This window comes from Maniola jurtina, chromosome 6 (genome assembly GCF_905333055.1).
Source record: "Maniola jurtina chromosome 6, ilManJurt1.1, whole genome shotgun sequence".
Classification (NCBI taxonomy): domain Eukaryota; kingdom Metazoa; phylum Arthropoda; class Insecta; order Lepidoptera; family Nymphalidae; genus Maniola; species Maniola jurtina.
Genome location: NC_060034.1, coordinates 8309349 through 8330878, shown reverse-complemented (window position 1 = coordinate 8330878; position 21530 = coordinate 8309349). Strand labels below are relative to the sequence as shown.

Genomic DNA, 21530 nt, shown 5'->3' with positions numbered 1-21530 from the left:
TCTACTATTAATTAATTTTTCACAGAATTCTACTTAAACTACTGCTGACTGGTGACCAAAAGTTCCAGCCATTACCCTTAATTGAATTAAAATTGTTTAACCTTGTACTATTTTCTATTCGTACCTATGATATCGCTGGTCGTATGCAATCATGTTAAGAGCATGGGTAGGGTAAGTAATATAGTTACTGTAGCTAGTTACTTAATTTCAATATTAAAACCGGTCAAGTGCGAGTCGGACTCACACACGAAGGGTACCATCGTACAAGGTTATGTACTTACTTATTATTTATTTATTTATACTTATGGCGAGTTATGCCGATCTTTTTGAACTTTCATTATTTGTTGTTGTAGCGGCAATGGAAATAGTGTTTCAACTCTACATGCTCGCTAGCTATTAGGTCATGAGATAGGCAAAGCGCGCTGACAGACAGACAGAAGGAAGGACAGAGAAAGTTTTGTACATAATAGGGTTCCATTGGCACCCTTCGGGCACAGAGCGCTAAAAATTATAATCCTTGTAAGGTACCTACTTACTACTTTTATTGAGACATTTTTATCGAAAAGCTTTCTAATCAGAGTACCAATCTCTGCTGTCTAGGCATAAGATATTTTTGTAAGTGATGTAACGAAAGATCATCAGGTCAGTAAATATTGTAAAAATATGTAGTGCGTATGAACTTGTTTTGTACCTATCTTTAATAATGGTATGATATACCTATATCATGAATAAGATATAATTATTATGCATGAGCGTATTTACTCTTAGGTATGTGATAAGCGATAAACATTTAAAATGGATTTAATAATCCTATTAGGTACTTTTACCCACTCGTCGGTATGCATAGTTCGCGACAGGTCGACATGGCAATCGGAGTGGGGACGCCTCACACACCCATATGGCCTCCGCCCCGCGCTAACCCGGTGCGGGATAGCGCGGGCGACATGCGAGTATGCGGGGCTTCTCTTCGCCTCCTACGCCGATTGCCATCTCGACCTGTCGCGTACTAAATGTACTTACATTATGATACGTCACCGATGAGTGATGTATCATCAGCTAAAAAATATGAGTTGGCAAATCTTTATCTCATAGAGTACGACAAAAAAAAACGTAAATTAATTATTTATTTATCGGTCGAAATTATAAATCAATCTATCCATAATCTGTCGTTAAGTTTTTTTAACGACAGATTAGACATACGATTTTCAAAAATGGTTCTGCAAGTTTCGCGAAATAAAACAAAATCAAAAGAAACTCATGCCCTTACTTCATGGCGTTCCGTATAAGGTACTGCAAGTAGGAGTGTGTAGAACAAGGCGCTGAGGATCAAGCAGCACGCGATAACGACGCGCAGCAACTTGCCTGAGCTGCTGGGGACGCCACCTCCTCCGGTTGACCCTCTACCTACTGATAGTCTGTACAGAATGATTACATTACTTAATATAGGTACGAGTTATACTCTGTAAGTCCATAATATGAAATATTATAGGTAATGTGCACAGTTTATACAGAAGTGGCTAGCAGCGGAAACGTCACCACGTTTATTGACGCGAGGATAGGTACTAATAAAATTGTCGCCCTTGTATGAATCTTCATCCAAGTTGTCGCCACTCAACAGAAGACAAGTAGAAAATGATGTTAGTTAAAGGTACACGGTACAGGAGACGTCAAAAAATTTGTTTTCCCACCACGTCTAGTCTCTGATATAGTTGACCACTTCTGTAGAAACCGCACCTAACGTGCCAATTTCACAAGACGCCAATCGATTTTATTTAGTTAAACGTAGATGTAGCCACGATCAACGTACAACGGCATTCACAATCGATTGTTGGAACTCGTATTTAACGGGAAACACCGTTGAGCATCGCGTTGTTGGCCATTAATGTGGCCGGGACATGAGAGGAGAGGCGACCCTTACTCACTAGTGGTCACATGACGATGATTATAATAGTCAACACTAACTTGTCAATAAGAGGTCCAAGAATCGCTGGGCCTAGGAGGGCAACAGCAGGTGCGATTGCAGATATAAGTCGAGCCTCCCCTCGGTCCAAACCAACCGAAAGCATGTGAAGGGGCAGGAACGGGAATATGCATCCTATACCTAAAGAACAAATAAAATTGTTATTTAGGCTACACTGGGGCTAGGCTGAATAGAAGCTGGCACGTGCCTAGTCCATAGTTGCATAATAGACAACTAACAGCAAGCTTTGTATATTATATTTTGGAGAAATTTTACTTTCACAAAGACTTGTTTTTGATGTAAAGCGAGAGATGAGGATGCAAAACACATCGCGAAGGCTTTTCACTACGGGCCGCGAAGGTTACACTAGCAAAACTAGTGTAACCTTCGCGGCCCGTAGCACCAAATGCCATTTAGATTATATTGGGTTAGTATACCTAAAAATACCTAAAAAAAACAAAGATAGAAGCTAAATCATTAGAACAGAAACAGTTTTACAAAATTAACAAGTGTAAATTAAAAAATTATAACACCGCCGACAAGTGAAGGTTACAGTAACTAGAAAAGAGCTGATAACTTTCAAACGGCTGAACCGATTTTCTTGGATTATAGCTAAGAACACTCTCGATCAAGCCACCTTTCAAACAAAAAAAAACTAAATTAAAATCGGTTCATTAGTTTAGGAGCTACGATGCCACAGACAGATACACGGATACACACGTCAAACTTATAACACCCCTCTTTTTAGGTCGGGGGTTAAAAAGATCATTTAAATACATTAGGAAAGGAACCCAACATGAATTTTTCAAAAACATGTGCGTTAAACATTCAAACGTTAAGCATATCGGAATTGCATTTCACAAGTTTATAGTGCAGATTTCGATTTAGTTTTAGTATAAGTAGTGCCGTGCAATGCAGTAGCGGTCCCGAGGTGAACGGTCCCTAAATCATTCCGTAAGTAGGTATATGATACCTATATGGAGACCGACAATCCTTACAAGGAAAGTTGCAATACACCACAGGAACATTTGCGATGCGGGCAACACGACGTCCGCCATTGAACCACTTTTTATTGTGACCCCAAGAAAATAACAACTTAGATATACCCACCTACTTGTGATGTTGTATGAGAATGTTCAACGAAAACTTGTTTTTGTTCATTGAATGAGAAACGTTTATTTAAAACGAATTGCTTAGTTTTTTTACGTTCAACGGTTTCTTGCTTCTCTAACGAACAAACCTTTGCCACTTCACAAACGTAGTGATTATAGGTTGGTAGTTTGGTACATCCCTACATACTCTTTGCCACTTCACACTAAAAAGCTTCAATTTTTATTAAACTTCTTGGAACAACTTAGTAAGGGTACAGAGGAGAGAATTTGGTTTTAAAATTGTTTAAACGATTTAATTTTTAATTGATTTACTAGATGGTTTGATGAATTTCCGTGATAAAATGTTGGCTAGATCTGTCTCTGAGATGCAAGCTGTCTGCTGTACCTACCAAATAGATGATGCCATAAACATTCCACGTGGATTTAGGTTCTTTAAACCCCGTAGGAACTCTTCAATTTCCCGGAACAAAAGTATTCCATGTCCGACTTCCTTGGAATGCAACTTGCAAGCTATTCTGCATGAAATTTCGTAAAAATTCGGTTATTTACAGATGGACCGTGAAAAGCTAGCCGACAGATAGACACACTTTCGCGTTTAAAATAATAACTAAACTGTAATTTCAAAATCAATCCGTATTAGTAAATAATGAGGCCTCAAAGTAGAAAATCAGAATTAGTATTCCAATTAGGTAGCCTGTTCCCAATAGCAACACTGATAAAGGAACCTTTATTAGTTAGTTACCTGAAAGGAAGCAGAAGAGTACGCACTTCAGCGTAATTAGATTCTTGTTCACGAGCTCCGTCATGTTTAGTCTTTCTCTAGCACCTTCGTTATGTCGACCAATGTTTCAACATCTTGCATCTGAAATGAAAAATGTTGGTCAAGGACTTACTGAGAATTAGGATGAGTTTTAAATAAAACTGTTGACTCTGTATATATACTTCGGTATTATTATTTTTGTGCGCTACCTAACTAGCAAATGTCCTCGGTAGCCCCGCATACCAGAAGCGGTTTATTACATCATGATTATTATGTCCAATTTAGAATTAGAGGCGCTCCTCTTCTTTAGCGGATAATTGCGGTAAATTTTGCAAAAAAATTCATAGCTAAGTAAATGTTGTTTTTTTTAATTAAGCGCATTTCTTATACTACTAAGATCTAGTCTTCCCATGGATGTAGGAAGTAATTACTTCGTATTTCTATGGATCTTCTACATTGCTACTATTTTAGACTATATTATGTACAGTCGGCCTCAGAATTCGAGTAGCAATTCCGCGAAACTACATTGCATCAAAAATCTGTCGCACTTGTGACACGCATGTGTATAACCTCGCCACATGAATATAATCATATATGATATAAGGTGCTAAACGACTTACGGCCTTTGACTGTACACTGAAATGAACATAATATACAAGTGCTTACACTGAAAAAGGTGTGCCATACAAAATGACAGTTAATTTTTGTGCCAATTCGAAGCGCCCCATCGAGCGTCCCGAGAATCAAAATGGACACTTTGTGTCAAATTGTTTTCGTGTTGATACTATGCTAATCCTTCATCCAAGATGCTGACCTTATATGCTGACAGAGCTCTCATCACTACGATTTAGTTCCGAGTACGCTCTCATGACGCTCAGTGGATTACTACTGCTATCAGCGCTAAAATGGCGATAGCAATGTTGCTTCAAAAACAGGTCAGCAATCGCAAGTTCAGCGTGCTTCTCTAATACAAGATGCTGGACTTACTATTGAGAATAGATACAAAGTGATCTAACAGTTTCGATATTGTATCAAATAGCGTCACAGTCGCCCACGTGCGAGTGCGACATTTGGTACTTAGTTGCAAAAGGTGGGGCTACACATTGGTTTTAAAATAGCTGTCATCAAGTGACGTGAGCTTCTATTGTCGTGATCTCATTGTGACATAGCATGACTCCCGAGGGCGATATAATTAATGTATTAGACACCAGCAAAATGCTTACAAGGTCTATTTGTTAATAGTTCGGAATAGAACGGTTACGACTGAAGTCAACATTGGTTCTTGAGTTTGAAACTTAGAATTACAAAAACATCTTTGAGAACAGACATGACCATATCCTCGTCATGTATGCTCCAAAGATAGAAGTTTGAATAGAAATCCCAGGTGGGTCAACTAAGCAGATCAACCTATCTACTAAAATTTATGTTACAAGTATTATTATAATAACGCATCGTATATGTGCTTACCTAGGTAGGTAGGTACGTAAGGTAAGAATTATCTAGCAGTAATAAGATATTTTAAATGTAGGTACTTACTAAAAATAATAATTAGGTACTAGGTATCTAGTATCTACTAATTAGGTGCCACTGCCTACTTACTTATAGATCTCAGCATTCAAGTCAATAAAATCATTGAATTGTTTTATTTGGCTCTCCGTCCGGCACTAGAAAGGGTTATTATCGTCTATGTGGGTTACGAATTACGATCAGTTACGATCGTGTAAACAGACAAAATGACAGCTGCTGATTGCATGCTGGCTACCCGGTTCGCCGTTATTTCGATCTGAAGAACAAAAATAAATTGGTAGGTAGGTTAGTTTTGTAATTTCCCGACAATCTGTTGAATGATTTGGGTCAAACTTTTTAGTGATCTATATAAAGTAGGTAGGTAGTAGGTACTTACCTAGCTATTATTTATTAAAACACATTTTATTAAAGGTGTATAGGTAATCTGTTAAGTGTACTTTTACAGTAGACCGCTACGAATTTCGATGGTTCTGAATTACTAGGTACTATAATTACTTGCTTACAACCAATATGATATTAACTAGGTAGGTAGAATACCCCGTAGGTTGTAACATCTTGGTTACTGCTCAATTGCATGTCAGAGGGTTGTTAATAATGGAAGCAGAAGTCAGAACACGCGAATACCTATCTAGTTAAAAATAAAAAGTAAGTACGTACATAACGCAAAATATAGAAGCCGAGAATAGTTCTAGGTACAGTCTAACTCTAAGTAGTAAGGAAGTACCTACCTACCAAGTCACAGATTCTGAACCTAGAAAAATATGACATGAGTCAATAATATAGCTGTACCTACATTAACAGCTAGGTATATTATGTTTTAATCATAATGTTGTGTCTGGTCACAAACGAGAACTATTTCCTAACCTACGTTACAGTACTACGTACCACAATACGTAGATATAACATAGAGGCAGACCACGGATGCAACGCAACGGTCGCAATCAACAACCGTAACGGGTCGTTAGTCGTTACGTTACGAGTGACATGGTAACAAAGAAAAGTATTTTGATGCATTATTAGATAAATGGAGTTTGCAGAAGAATGATTTAAGCCTCTTTAATTAAGTTTTTACTAAGCATAATACTTAAGGCTATCCTTGCCAACGATCCCCCGTCGATTTCCTACGTATGATATTATTGTTCTTATCTCTATCTGCCCTGGTTCGTGCATTCTCGGTTCCTAGATCGGTACATTTGTGATAACCAAATTTCAAATTGCTGTGATTGGCTGAATTTACCATGTTCTTGCTGCGACAGTGAGTTTGAGCCACTAGCGGAACAATGTTAGCCGGTCAGAAAATGATTGCAATTAGTCAACCTGTTTGACGTCCGTGTTCTGTTTTCGATTACAAAAAAGAAAAAATTGTTGTTGCAATCATCAATTTTAGCAAATAGTGAAAGAGAGTCGGCCAATCAGAGGTCACAACTACCGTCACACTTTCTGTCACACTATGGCAGTAGGCATACCGAGTAATGAAAACAATTTTTCATTCTGTCTAGGTCGAAGTAGGGTTGCCACCTGGCTCTTTTTGATTTACAGGCTACCACCATCAAAAATACGGGGTTTAGATTTGAAGAATTTTGAAGTATTTGAAGAATATATATATAGGCGGTGTTTCTCTCTGAAATGCATGGAAAGCCTATTTAGATATTTCAGTTTATTTATAAGTTTTGTATTTTTTCTCTGTATGTTGCCGTATCTTGATTGGTGAACTGTGTTTGCAATGTGGTTTTAAATAAAAGATTTATTTATTTAAATAGCTTTTAAAAACTCTTAGTGTTGTAAAGCAAAATGTTATACATTTCATGCATACAATCTTCTCATTTCAACTTAAAATTACATTTAATTTGTAATTCCACCTTCACAGTATCAATACTATGGCCGTAGCCAGGAATCGATTGCGGGAGAGGTTTTATTAGGGCCGGAACTGAATCCTGTCATGAGGAAAAAAACATTCGCTCAACTTTATGGGCTAATTACCTGGTTAGTGGAATTTCGCCTTTCAATTTGACAGTGAGATAAAATACAACAATAAAAAAGCGCGAGCGCAGTGAGCGTAAGTGTTTTTGGTTCAATACAGAAAAAAATTAAAGTGAAAGGGAAACGAGTGTAGCCATAGCAAGATTTTATTTTTAAAGCTTCCTATCCATACTAATATTACGAATACGACAGTATATCTATTTGCCTATCTATTTGTTAACCTTTCACGGCCCATCTTCTTTACCAAAATTTTGGTACTTACTATTCAGAGGTAACTTGCATCCCAGACATTTTTTTTAGGCGGCTTTTTAGCCCGGAAAATCCCCCACGGAATTTTTAAAAATCTAAATTCATGCAAACGAAATTGCGGGGTTTACACCAAGTAATAGAAATTCAAAGCGCGAGTGAAGTGAGCGCGAAATGTTTGATATATTTCCAAAAAAAAATTGGTAAGCAAATGCAAGAAATAATGTAAGTATTATTTTAGGCTTAGGTTTTTGACGGCTTCCCAGGCGCAGTCGTCAAATTTCTGGTCTGGTGGGAGGCTTCGGTCATGGCTAGTTATATGGTTAGTATGGCCCTAACGGCCAAGAAATTAGACTGCATCATCACTTACCACTAGAAAAGATTAAAGTCACGGGCTAACTTGTATAAAAAAAGGCTTACATCCTCAAACCAAGCCCCGCCGCCTTGGCTACGACCATGATCAATATCGAGTGGGTTTCGGCTACGCATTGCCGCAAAAGGAAAATATTCTTTCTACTGGACATAACGTCAGTGTTTGATTTCGCCAGCCAGCTCCTGCTGAATTTGTAAAAAACCGGCCAAGTGCGAATCAGACCCACGCACCGAGGGTTCCGTATTCGGGTATTTTTTCCGACATTTTACTCGAGAAATCAAAAACTGTTATGCATTAAAAAAATATGCATAAAAATAAATAAAAATCTGTTTTAGAATGAACAGGTAAAGCCCTTTCATATGATAACCCACTTGATATATGTAGTTATCTTACTTTGAAAATTGAAAATACTAATATTTGTTCATGAACACATGACAGACGGATAGAAGGACAGATGGACAGACGGACAGACGGAAAGACTGATAGACTGACAGACAACGAAGTGATCCTATAAGAGTTCTTTTTTGCTTTTGAGTTACGGAACCCTAAAAATATTTAGTTTTATTTGCCCCGTATTTTATTTTCATAATTACAGGTTTCTGTATCCTGAAATACGGGGTAACCAGTAAAATACGGGGCCTCTGGCAACCCTATTCGGAAAACACTGTCACATTCAAGTTAATGTCAAATATTTTGTTTTCAATTACAGAAAGCTGCATCAATCATTATTACAATATTTTCTTTGTTGTGATTGGCTGAATTTTTGAGTTTCAGCCAATAAACAGACTGTTTGCCAATTAAACGTCATAACAATATAAATGCCAGAAAGTTTAACCAAATAAAACAAACTTAATGAGAACCTAGTGAGAATGCAAACGGCACACAATTTATAATACATATTATGTTAGTCGTATATAATAGATATTATAGTAGTCGTTCACTTTGGTAATAGTCAGATTGTCATCAGTAAAATTGATATTGGTCGATGTATCGTAAATTATTGTTTCGGTGACAAATATTTTTATTATCTATTTATCTTTGAACAGAATGGAATAGAATGAAATGGAATGGAATACAATGATAAATTTTTATTCCTGTAAACTTTTAGGTAAACTTCAAAGTGTTTTTGGATGGTCAGAAAAATTTACCACTGGTTCGGAATGCCGATCCTACGTTTTCTAGGGTTTCGTACCTCAAAATGAAAAACGGAACTCTTATAGGATCACTTTGTTGTCTATCTCTCTGTCTGTCGTGTGTGTCAAGAAAACCTCTAGGGTACTTCCCGTTGACTCAAAACCATGAAATTTGGCAGGTAACCTAACTGCGTAATTTTGGGTAGTTTTTTTAATCGATAAAGAAAGTTTGCGACATTGTTCAATAAAAAATTTGGATTCCAACTCCTCAACCCTGATGTTGCAGGGGACCTGACTACTAAAGCTAATGGGATTTAAAAAGTGTCGATTATTAATTGATATTGAAGGTATCTATACCAAGTAAACACTTTGTCGTTGACCTCAACCCTGATGCTGTAAGAAATTGCATTCCTAAATCCTGGTGATCCCTCGGGATTTGAAAAGGATCATCCGTTTAAATATTCTTACGTGATACAGGAACAAGTTGCATCCCGGGGACGGGCTATTACGGAGAGGCAACTTTTGTTCTGGGAAATGAAAGGATCGGGATTTTTAAAAACCTAAATCCACGCGAGCGAAGCTGCGGGCATTAGCTAGTTGTAAATATATTTAGAAGCTACTATAAGATAATAGATAAGGTACTTATTTCCTTATATTTTTATTGTATGGCAGCGCGCGGTTTTAAATTATAAATTGCACGTCCTGTCCTTTTCTGTAATACATTTTTTTCTCAATATCTACCGCTTTATCTCATAGCAAGAGTCCGTAAGACATAATACAGTGAAAATAAGCAAAATATACAATTTTTGCAGTTTCCACGTCAGTACCTGTCGAATTTTTCTAACAGTGTAAGCAGCAGAGCTGAGTTTACCATCAAGTGTTGATATGTGGGTGTTCCATAGAAGCTTTGCATCTAACATTATACCGAGAAACACGGGGTTCTCCTTTATTTTCAACATATGATTATTTATCAATGAATTTATGTCATTTAAGGTCCTGGTATTGGGCAGTGTGAATTCAACACACTTAGATTTCTTTGCATTTGGAAGTAAATTGTTAGCAATAAATCAGAGAGTGACCTGTGATATGGCATTACATATAGTATACATTGTCAAAAATTATAATATTAAAGCTGTGCGTATTGCGTGAGGAATAGGTTGCAAGAGAGTTGCAACTTGCAGGGTTTGATGCATGCGCTATTGCCAGCAAACATGAGACATATTTTTATCTACAGGCAACGTCTACGCATAACGGTAGGTAACGCATACGTCTAACGCAAGTTGAAATGTACCAGTGTATTTAGTTAGACCTATCGACAAGTTTGGAGTTGGGTGCAGTCTAAATGTGGCCCGTGTGTTTAGACTGTCAGTTTCTGTCAGTTTCACGTGTCGTCCCCCGCACTTCACCACCCCGCTTGCACAAATCGAGACAGCACGAAATTTTCAAGATTTCTGGGTGTAATTTCTGGTTTTCGTAGTTCCCACATAATTATAACAATATAAAATATATAACGATAATTTTTTTACTACATAATATTCATTAAATTTTCTAGGTCTGTGGTTTTTCCAAATTTCATTAAATTGCTTCGTTGTCTAGAAAAACGAGCACAAAGTTGGGCCTTTTTTTAAAGAAAAATACAAATCTTTGAGCTCCTGTAATTTTAAAACTACATATTTTTAGAAAAATCTAAAACACCACAGACACAGATATTAGTTTCTAGACTATGTCTGCAAAATTTCATGGACTTTGGTTGCTTAATATTCAAATGAAATGGGAACTACGATTGTATGGAGTAAGTGACGGAGAGAGCTCTGTTAGAATAACTCTTGGTACCTATACAATAATAAGTGGATCAATATAGTGAAAAAAGTCACTTATCTGACACAAATTCAAAAGTTCTGTGAACAATTATTGGCCTACTAGGTGCTAAGCCTATTCATGCAAGACAGCTTCCGCTTACCCAATATTTACGTTGACTTGAGTTTAGGTCACTGCTCACTGGTCAGCCTAGTTTTGAAAAATGTTGCCTAGATCCATCCTAATTCCTAACTAATAGTGAAAGATACGATTTAAGATATACCTACCTACATTCTGACTACCTGGGTACAATAATAATGTTATGCAAACAAGTCAAACATATTAAAGTGTAGGCTGATGCTTTGATAGTAGTTAGTAGTACCAAGTATAGAACCGGTAAAACCTGCGTTGTACAGTGTTTGCCGTGACCTAAAGTGCTAGTACCTATATGTTTAGGGTTCCGTACCTGGTGCTATTACTGAGCCTCCGCTCTCCGTATGTCTTTCAGCGGGCTGTATCTCGTGAACCGTAACAGGTCGAGTTGAAATTTTCACAGGACGTGTGTACTTATTTCTATTGCCGCTCAACAAAAAATTAAAAAAAATATAATGGCCGCCTGTAATTAATTTGAAAAATAATATGAAAAGGTACATAAGTAATCTTTCACGATGTTACGGAACCCTTCGGTGACCGGTCTTAAAAAAAATTATGATTTAATGATCGTCTTGTCACTGTCTACAATACAAATAGGTAGCATTTTTTGAAAAGAAACTATCTACCTACTTACTTTTTAGTGTTCCGTACCTCAAAAGGAAAAATGGAACCCTTATAGGATCAGTTTGTTGTCTGTCTGTCCGTCTGTCAAGAAAAGCTATAGGATACTTCCCGTTGACCTAGAATCATGTTTGGCAGGTGGTCTTATAGGTAGCACAAGTAAAGGAAAAAATCCGAAATCCGTGAATTTGTGGTTACATCGCGCACAGCTCTTGCGCTAACCGGGTGCCGGATAGCGGGGGTGTGCGTAGTGTCCCGTCCGCCTCATACCCCGATTGCCATCTCGACCTGTCGCGTAGTATAGAGTATACTGTATAGATAGTTAGGTAGTAACTTTAGTTATCTTTAGCTCAGGGGTCATGCATTACGAAACAGGTACATATAAAAACACAATTTGTGGCTAACAACTGGAGTAATGCCGGTCGTGCCGGGAGTGTGCGATGCCGTCACCGCTATAATCGGCGAAGGTCCGTCGCCATGCGTGACCAACGACGACGGTTCGTAAGGGCAGTTCACACTGTATAATTCTACTCGTACTAAAGCGTTTCTTTTTAGGGTTCCGTACCTCAAAAGGAAAACCCCTTATACTTCACTTTGTTGTCTGTCTGTCTGTCCGTCTGTCGTGTCTGTCAAGAATACTTATAGGGTACTTCCCGTTGACCGATAATCATTTTTGGCCGGTAGGTAAGTAGGTCATAACGCACAAGTAAAGGAAACAATCCGAAAACCGTGAATTTGTGGTTTCATCACAACAAAAATTAAAATGAGTCTCAATTTTCAAAGTAAGATAACTATATCAAATGGGGTATCATATAAAAGGGTTTTACCTGTACATTCTAAAACAGATTTTTATTTATTTTTATACATAATAGTTTTTGATTTATCGTGCAAAATGTCGGAAAAAATACCCGAGTATACGAACCCTCGGTGCGCAAGTCTGACTCGCACTTGGCCTGTTTTTTCAATGCATGTCATGTAAAAATCTTCATAATACGCAGATTTTTGATTTTTTTTTATTATAACCAGCAAACCATTTTATTATTACATGCCGTTATAGCCAAATAACCAACAAAAACCTATTAAAAATTCTTTGCAGGTAGGTATTATAATATTATCGCTGTTGTAAACCGAAGCTAACTAAATAGATCTCTGACTTCCCGGCAAACGAGTTGATCAATGGCATTTTTTTTTAAAGTAAACTGTACCGTGCCTATAATATGTACCTACTTCACCTGTTTAAATTTCGTAAAACCTGTCTATGACTTTGGAATAGAGTGGAAGTGTCATCAAAATTCGGATAGTATCCTTATTTTGCACTCGGCGCTTAGGCACATTTTATTCCATCCAGAATGTTTTAGTAAATTTTACTTAAGTTTTTACTTAAATATTTATTTATTAGTTATGCTTACCTAATTAATTACTTAAGTAACTTTTCTATAGTATCTAGGTATATTTATTGTGTAAAACGTAAAAGTCCTCTTATAGTTATTTGTGAATATATTTTGTAGAAACCCTAAAAGATTCTAGTTTAGGTAAGTCATTACTTAAACTGTAGATGACTATGAAATTTCATGCGGTCAATGACTTATTTTTGGATGACCCGTGAAGAAATACGATACGGTCTACATTATATTTTAGTTCACATAATAGCCATATAGTAGCTCTAATCCATGTATAAATACGAAATCAATACCTAAATGACACCTCAAACACGGGTTTTTGATGGCTTTTGGTAATCGTAATGGACAACCAATATACCTACCTACTTATAGTACGCGACAGGTCGAGATGGCAATCGAGATATAAGGCGGGGTCACCCACGCTATCTCGCACCGGGTTTGCGCGAGGGCTGTGCGGGGTGTCCCCACCCCGATTGTCATCTTGACCTGTCGCGTACTGTAGAATGATAGCAAGGTACCTACCTACTTATTTTTTTCAAATCACATGAGATCTACAGAATATTGTTAAATAGAATAGTAATATTATAAAATAAGGTCTTCTGTTGTCATAGGCATTAGATATCTATAAATTAGGCGAGCGATAACGAATAAACTTATTTGTAAAGAAAATGTCCAGTCTCTGCAGTTACACAGATAACCTCTGTGCAGTCTGGCCTGGGCTACTATCGTGTAATAAAAGAATAGAATAGACGTGTTTGTACTCGTACATTGACTGGAACTAATTAAAATATTTAAATAATAAGAAGCATTTCATCATTAGTTATTTTAAGTTTCAGTTGGAGTATAGAGGTGAATTTTTTATTAAGTAGATATTTTTTTAAGTATTGCGGGCACGTGGAATGGTGCCAAGAATACTGGCTGCATTTCCGCGCTCAACGGCCAGGCTAATCCTTTGCCAGATGAGGCTGTTCTACTACTAACAGCGGTACTAGCACTAACAGGGTTTCCACGGCAAACGTTATAAAAATGTAACTCTCGTGAGAGGCAACTTGCACCTATAATAATTATAGGTAAGTAAGTAGTAGGTAAGTACCTAGGTACTTAAAAGTTGAAATACAATTATTATTGATGCATTAGGTATGAATGGTGTCGCATCTTAGCGATTATGATGAGCCGGTTGGTTCTGTATACTGTACCTACATAGACAGTATTCATGCATGATACAAAGGAGGGGACCTTATAAAGCTGCGGGCATGCATTACAGTCACTGCGCTGAATCACGTCTCTGAAGAATAATAAAAAAACTGAGCGCACAGAAAAACACACAAACTTTTTAAAAATCAAAAAGTTTGTGTACCTATTTTTCCGTGCGCTTTTTCATGCGTGCCTAGATAAGGCTGCCGACAGACTACATGATATTATACATAATATATTATTATATTATTTCTACCATATTATTTTTCTAATTCGAAAAGGAGTAAGGTGTCCAAGTATACTTGCCTAAGTAAGTAAGTAAGTAAGTGTCTGCGGTATACCGCAGACAGCAGTATAAAGCCACATCAAACACGAGTTTGTGAACAGTTCCCAAACCATAGAAAAGGTACCTATCTATTAATGTCACACTAGCTTACCGAGATTAGCTAAGCCTAGTGAAGGTCAGACGTTTTAGGATACCTACTAAATACTAGCATATCAAAATTGGCTTCCTCATAAAGGTCAGATGTTTTGGTTATAAATTTAAGATAGTTACTAACTAGGTAAGATAGGTAGGTAGAGGTAGGTACATCGTGTCGTACAACGGTATACCACTTACCTACCGCTCCTTGAACAATAAGTTTCTTTTCCGCCTAAATATACAGTTGAGTACTAAGACTTAAGTGTGTCTATTATTTTTATTAATTAAGTAGGTGTACCTACTTATATAGAAAAGAGCTACTTAAATATCAAAGGCAGCCGTTTGTTACTGGTTTCGTATAAGAAAAAAAGACTGATAAGATAGAACGATTGTTTACAAGTGTAAATTAAAAATTTATAACACCCCCGACAAGTGAAGGTTACAGTAACTAGAAAAGAGCTGATAACTTTCAAACGGCTGAACTGATTTTCTTCTATTATAGCTAAGAACACTCTTGATCAAGCCACCTTTCAAACAAAAAAAAACTAAATTAAAATCGGTTCATTAGTTTAGGAGCTACGATGCCACAGACAGATACACAGATACACACGTCAAATTATAACACCCCTCTTTTTGGGTCGGGGGTTAAAAAATCTTTCACAAAGTTTGAATTAAATTATTTACTTACATATTTTTCTGATTTAATTCAATTTCCAAGTTTCCAACTTGGTTTAAAAAAACTGTGAAAATAAACCAATATCGAGAAAACCATAGTATAATATGAATAGAATCACTTAAGTAGCCTCGAAAACAATGAAAAGAAACATATTCTTCCAAAAATGGCTTTGTACACGAAATCTTGGATTGAATAGGTACCTACTAATTGTTTACTTACATAAACATGTGAACTTAAGTGAAGTAAGTTATTTAGATCAGCTCGTCTTGCATCTTCGAAGAAAACAAAATCAGCACTCACTAGTCACTAAGTACCTATTAATTTGATTACAAAACTTTGGTTCTCATGACATTTAGATTCCGTGAATTATTAATATAAACAAAAAATCCTTCACAACGCTGCATTAAATCGTCATATTCAACCGGTTTCGTATTGCAAATGTAAATAAATACGCGCAAGGAGAAAGTCTAAACCACAGGATATATTATTTACACCCAATTATTCCTTAGGTCGTGACTTGTGATATGAAATGGTGAGTAGAAACGTCTTAGCTCGCTTATGTTTGCGTCGCTAAGAACGGCACAACGAGGCGTCACGCTGTACAACTGGGCCGCCGCGGCCGCCCGCCAATATATTGCGCTCTTGTTTCTCTAATTTTTTTACCTACTTCGCGATTCGCAGTCGCAACTCTCGCCTGCTCTCAAGATTTCAAAGCTTCAACGTATTTTATTCAAACGTAGAATTCCTACGCTACTTCCAATTTCTTTGGACGATGCAAATTATTATAAGTTTTTGTAGAAACAAAAGGCTTTCACTGAAATTTAACATTATGTTTTTGCTTTGCTTTAGTAATTAAAACAAAACTATTCTAGGTATTGTTGTATTTAACTAACGCTTAGATTAGATTTTATAAGAAAACGCAGAACAGATAGTCTATTTTCCATTTTGTCCCAAAAATACCTTCTGTGGGCAGGTATGTAGGTAGTTACATTGAAAATCGAATCTAAGAAAGATCAAGCACCTTCACTATAATATGTATTATGTAGAGATCATAGATCGATATAATGTAATACATGATAGACAAATATACCTCCTCTACAAATAAATTATTGCAAACTTCAGAAATGGAACTTCTAATATAAATAAATAGGAAGGTAGACAAAATATTTTATTAAAAGAAAGTTACATAACAGCCAAACTCATAAACAGTGATAACAATCATGGTCAACCTATAATATCAAAAGGACTTAAGTAAAAATTTTTTTTTGAAAAAGTAATTCATTAAAAAATACTACGGCACTTCTGCACATTCAGAGCTCCATAATGAATGGTGATATCAGCAAAATTAATGATGTCGCAGGCGTGCACGAGTGACGAGACCACGGCCATCCATATTTGCTGAGAACAATGAGTGCGATAAAACACGCTCAATGAATGACTTATTAAAACAGGAATAGCTCACGCAGATATCAGGGTTGATTTATTTCTTTACTGTATATGACTATCTGGTTTGTCTAATTTATGTTCTTTTTGTGTCCTTTCCTTCCATACAAACTATTATGGTCTGGTATGGAATTTCTCGTAGCATTTTTTATTTTGCGCTGATGCCATTTACCGTTTACCATTTTTTTTTATTTCCCAAAACCCTAAAAAACTGTTTCAATGTTTTCAGGATGATGAGTCTTAAAAATTCACCAGAAGGTAATTTGTCAAAACATATTGCAGGTTGCAACGTATCCATTCATAATATTACTGAACAAACCTATACCATTTTTTTTTATTTCCCAAAACCCTAAAAAACTGTTTCAATGTTTTCAGGATGATGAGTCTTAAAAATTCACCAGAAGGTAATTTGTCAAAACATATTGCAGGTTGCAACGTATCCATTCATAATATTACTGAACAAACCTATACCATTTTTTTTTATTTCCCAAAACCCTAAAAAACTGTTTCAATGTTTTCAGGATGATGAGTCTTAAAAATTCACCAGAAGGTAATTTGTCAAAACATATTGCACATATTGCAGGTTGCAACCATTGAGGTATTACTACTTACGCTAGTAATATAGTTCAATGGTTGCAACGTATCCATTCATAATATTACTGAACAAACCTATACCTAGTTGACTCTTGTTTTAAAAAGGTTAGTTATTGATTAACAAATTACAATAGGGAGGCGAGTGGAATGTGGATGAGGATGGCGAAGGACCTTTTTATTATTAACCGACTTCCAAAAAAGGAGGAGGTTCTCAATTCGTCGGGATCTTTTTTTTATTTTTTTTATTTTTTATGTATGTTCCCCGATTACTCAAAGACCCCTGGACCGATTTGGAATTTTTTTTTTGTTTGAAAGGGTATACTGTGCAGGTGATCCCATATAAATTTGGTGAAGATCTGATGAATATCTTCGGAGATGGAGAACAGAACTCCTCAATGGATAAGAGCAAATTGCTCGCGATCAGTGTAATAGCTTAGTAAACAGTAGGGTTTTAACTGGGCATAGCATATTATAGTACAGTGGGGCCACTAAAAATTGTGAAATAAAAAATTTTCAAAAGAAAAATAAAACCGACTTCAAAAACCAAAAACACTAAAAAGTAGAAAATAATTTTTGTTTAGCTACACATGTAATGTACCTAGGTATGAAGTCGGGCGAGCTTCACTCTTGGATTTCTAATTTTTTTTAGTTGCGCGTTCGTGAAAAGGCCTACGTCCAGCAGTGGACGCCTACAGGCTGGTTGATTGGATTTGATATACAAGGGTATGTGAGATCTAAATAATTATTGACAGTCTTTAACTACGGGTATTATTATGTACCATGATCTCATTGACCTACCTCTTGCTTAGGCACATGTTGCGCACATGTACAGTAGGTAGGTATAGTATATTTTTACCGATTCTATTTTATTTTTATTAACAGACTAGCTTAGTCCCTTGACTTCATCCGCGTGGACTACACAAATTCCAACTCCTATTTAACCTCTTTGGGGGTTCAATATTCAAAAATTCTTTCTTAGCGGATGCTTATGTTACAATTTAGCTATCTGCATGCCAAACAGCCCGATCCGTCTAGTTCGTTAGTTAGTATCCGTCTAGTCGTAGTTTGAGCTGTGAGTTGATGGATCAGTCAGTTAGTCAGCTTTTCCTTTTATAAATAGACAAGTGTATTACTTTATTCTAAGGTTTAAATCGTACCTATCTAGTCAGCCAAAATGATCACCCAGGGTCTGGCACAGTTTGCACAAGAAATTGTGAAGCTGCAAGAGGTTTTTGAGCATCAGTTTAACAATTCATTTATGTTTTCTAACATCGTACCTAATTCGTAACTATAACCTACCTACCTTACCTACCTATCATATTGCAGAGAATTGGCTAATGCTATTAGTGACCAACTATCTGTGTAATAGACAATTCAGGAGTAAACGGCGGTAAACAACCTACACGTTGTTGGTTGAGGAGTAGAGAGAAATAATATTAGCATAATTGGAGGTCGGCGGCATTGGAACCGGTTTGCTGCCTCAGGCTTGGCGCTGATATGACGTCATCGATGACATCATCACCAAAATACTAAAATACATGACATGAATTTCACTTACAATAAATACCTAGGTATCTACTTTATAGTGAATAATCAAGAATCACACTATCACACTAATATTATAAAGGCGAAAGTTTGTATGTGTGTGTGTGTGTGTGTGTGTATGTTTGTTACTCCTTCACGCAAAAACTACTGGACGGATTTGGCTGAAATTCGGAATGGAGATAGATAATATCCTGGATTAGCACATAGGCTACTTTTTATCCCGGAAAACCAAAGAGTTCCCACGGGATTTCAAAAAACCTAAATCCACGCGGACGAAGTCGCGGGCGTCAGCTAGTATTGCATAAAGGTCAAAATCTAGGTATGTATATTTGAATGAAAAACCAGATCATTTCCTAACGCAATTTAGGTAGGTCCAGACTGTATATACCTATACATGGAGATGGAGAATATCATTTTAAAATGCTAATATCTCGGTCGAATATCCTTAAACCTCAAAATTATTTACGGACCTTCACTGAAAGTTCAGGCGTGGCGTTTCTTGGAAACTGATGCAGTTTTATTAACAACTGTCAACAGAAATGCTGTATTTGGGTCGCGAGGCACGCCTAGTTCACCACCGCCTATATCACCCCTAATAACTACCTACCACCCCTAGCTCTTCGAATTATACGATATTTTGTGAACCACGCAGCTATAAAACACCGTGTAGCCCTTTTGCATTAAAATCGATGTAATATCAATGTCATATGCAAGGCGCAAGTATGCCTCTCTTATTGAGAGTTATAGGTATTTTTGTTCCGTTTGCCGTGGAGACCATGGGTCTTAGTGCTAAAAATATTTTACGAGACATCACCCCCTTTAATAGCCTCATCGGGTGACAAAAGGGCTGGCTCATTTTCTGCGCGACGGATCAGCCTGGCTGTCCGGCGTGGAAATGCAGCCATAATTCTTGGCACCATTCCACGCGGGCATGATTTGTATAGTAATTAGATAAGATAGCTTTAAGTTTTATTGTAATATTTTCAATAAAAATAACCCTTCCTTTCGGCTTTGCTGTAGTCGGGTAAAAAACACATCGTGTTCTTTTGATAATTTACCTAATTCTTATATAACTAGGTAGGCAGGTATATCAACATAAAACTAACTGTGTAACGTAGGTACCTACCTACCTAATACCAACACCGCCGCATGCGTCGGATTCACGGAAGAAATGGGTTCATTTATCTTCCGTGAACTGATCTCTTTTTTTCCGAAAAGGAAAATATAAAGGATTACCTACTCAAGAGTGTTCTACATGGTAGCTCCAAGTCAAGCGTGGGAGCATGCTATTGCAATTAGTTTGGCGCCGCCCTTAATCCTAGCTAGCCTTCACTCCGAGCCCCGGACTTGCAGAGCTCCAGGCGCAGGTCCAGGTACCCGTGACCCTAGTCCTACGACAAGGGTTGTTGCTGGGTTAGAGTTTAAAATATTAAATAAATAATTTATCACTGTACATAGCTATGAAGTAGGTAGGTATCCTTCACAATATTCTTGATCCCATCAATACTTAAAAAATCATACCTACCTAATTTTTTTTAACTTATGTGAAGGAAATCATGATGAGGAAACCTGCACACTTGGGAGTTCTCCATATAGTTCTCAAAAATGTGTGAAGTCTGCCAATCCGCACTTGGCCAGCGTGGTAGACTATGGCCAAACCCCTTCTCGTTCTGAGAGGAGACTCGTGCCACACTCGTGCTCTGTAGTGAGCCACTCTGTAGTAACTACCAAACTACTTACACTAATCTAACACAGGAAATATTATTTTACCTAAAAAACAGTTATCCTTCTGCACTTTCACTTTAATTAAAAATACACCACTTGCACATTTTTGTTCGGTTAAATACGACGAGAGGAAGGTCAAAATACCCGCGCTTACAAACTTTCACGCCTTATAACCACGCGGGTGACGCGGATCAACTGGCATTCGGCAACAACCAACAACTGGCAAGGCCCAAGGGGCGCGTCGGCGTGGACTGAACAGTCCTATTTTCCTGTATATGTAAAAAGTACTCTGTGACCTGTGTCTGTGACTATAACTCACAAACTAGTCGATACTAGAACTAACTTCTTAATCTGGACCCTTTCAAATAAAGATTTTTATGTAAACCCGTGAGGATGATACTGCCATTGCTGCAATTAAAGTACCATAAGGCTATGTTGTCGTATTAATTTATAAATTGCGAAAAACCAAGTAAAATTTGAATTTCGCGGGCAGACCCGTCCCTTTCACCTTAACTTGCGCTGACAGAAGCGCAGTGCTGCCAACATAGCCACCATAGCGAATAATTTTGGCGCTTGATTTGATTGATTTATGTTGCTAATTTCACATCCCTTTATGGATAACAAGTTTTTTCCAGTGTAACTAACTACTTTTATTTACGTATTATATAAAATAATTTTAGAAATTTATCAATTCCGAGTTTCTTATTAAGACCACAGACCAATATTTATGACAGAGCCAAAGAGAACAAATAACCCTAATTTTTGGTGTGAAAATTGAGTTATTATTCTGTGGGTACTGATTACTGAACGACCCACTATTTCCCAGACTATTATACTATATTATAGTGATCTGTGACTATAGATCGTTTC

General features: G+C 37.1%; 1 protein-coding gene across 5 annotated transcripts in view; it reads right to left on the bottom strand.

Annotated features, from left to right (window-relative positions):
- LOC123866204 overlaps positions 1–20902 on the bottom strand; it is a 31635-nt gene extending 10733 nt beyond the window's left edge. Inside the window, exons 1-5 of one of the 5 annotated variants that reach the window (XM_045907623.1) lie at positions 20706–20902; positions 20172–20326; positions 3815–3934; positions 1963–2101; positions 1268–1415 (exon numbers count right to left, since the gene is read on the bottom strand). In XM_045907623.1, the coding sequence (XP_045763579.1) occupies positions 1268–1415; positions 1963–2101; positions 3815–3878 (351 nt within the window). In that variant the 5' untranslated portion in view covers positions 3879–3934; positions 20172–20326; positions 20706–20902. Of the gene's footprint in view, positions 1–1267; positions 1416–1962; positions 2102–3814; positions 3935–8184; positions 8188–15572; positions 15970–20171; positions 20327–20705 lie in introns of those variants that run through there. The other 4 variants (XM_045907624.1, XM_045907622.1, XM_045907621.1 and 1 more) reach the window with 4 other exon arrangements.
- Between the last annotated feature and the right edge of the window lie 628 nt (positions 20903–21530).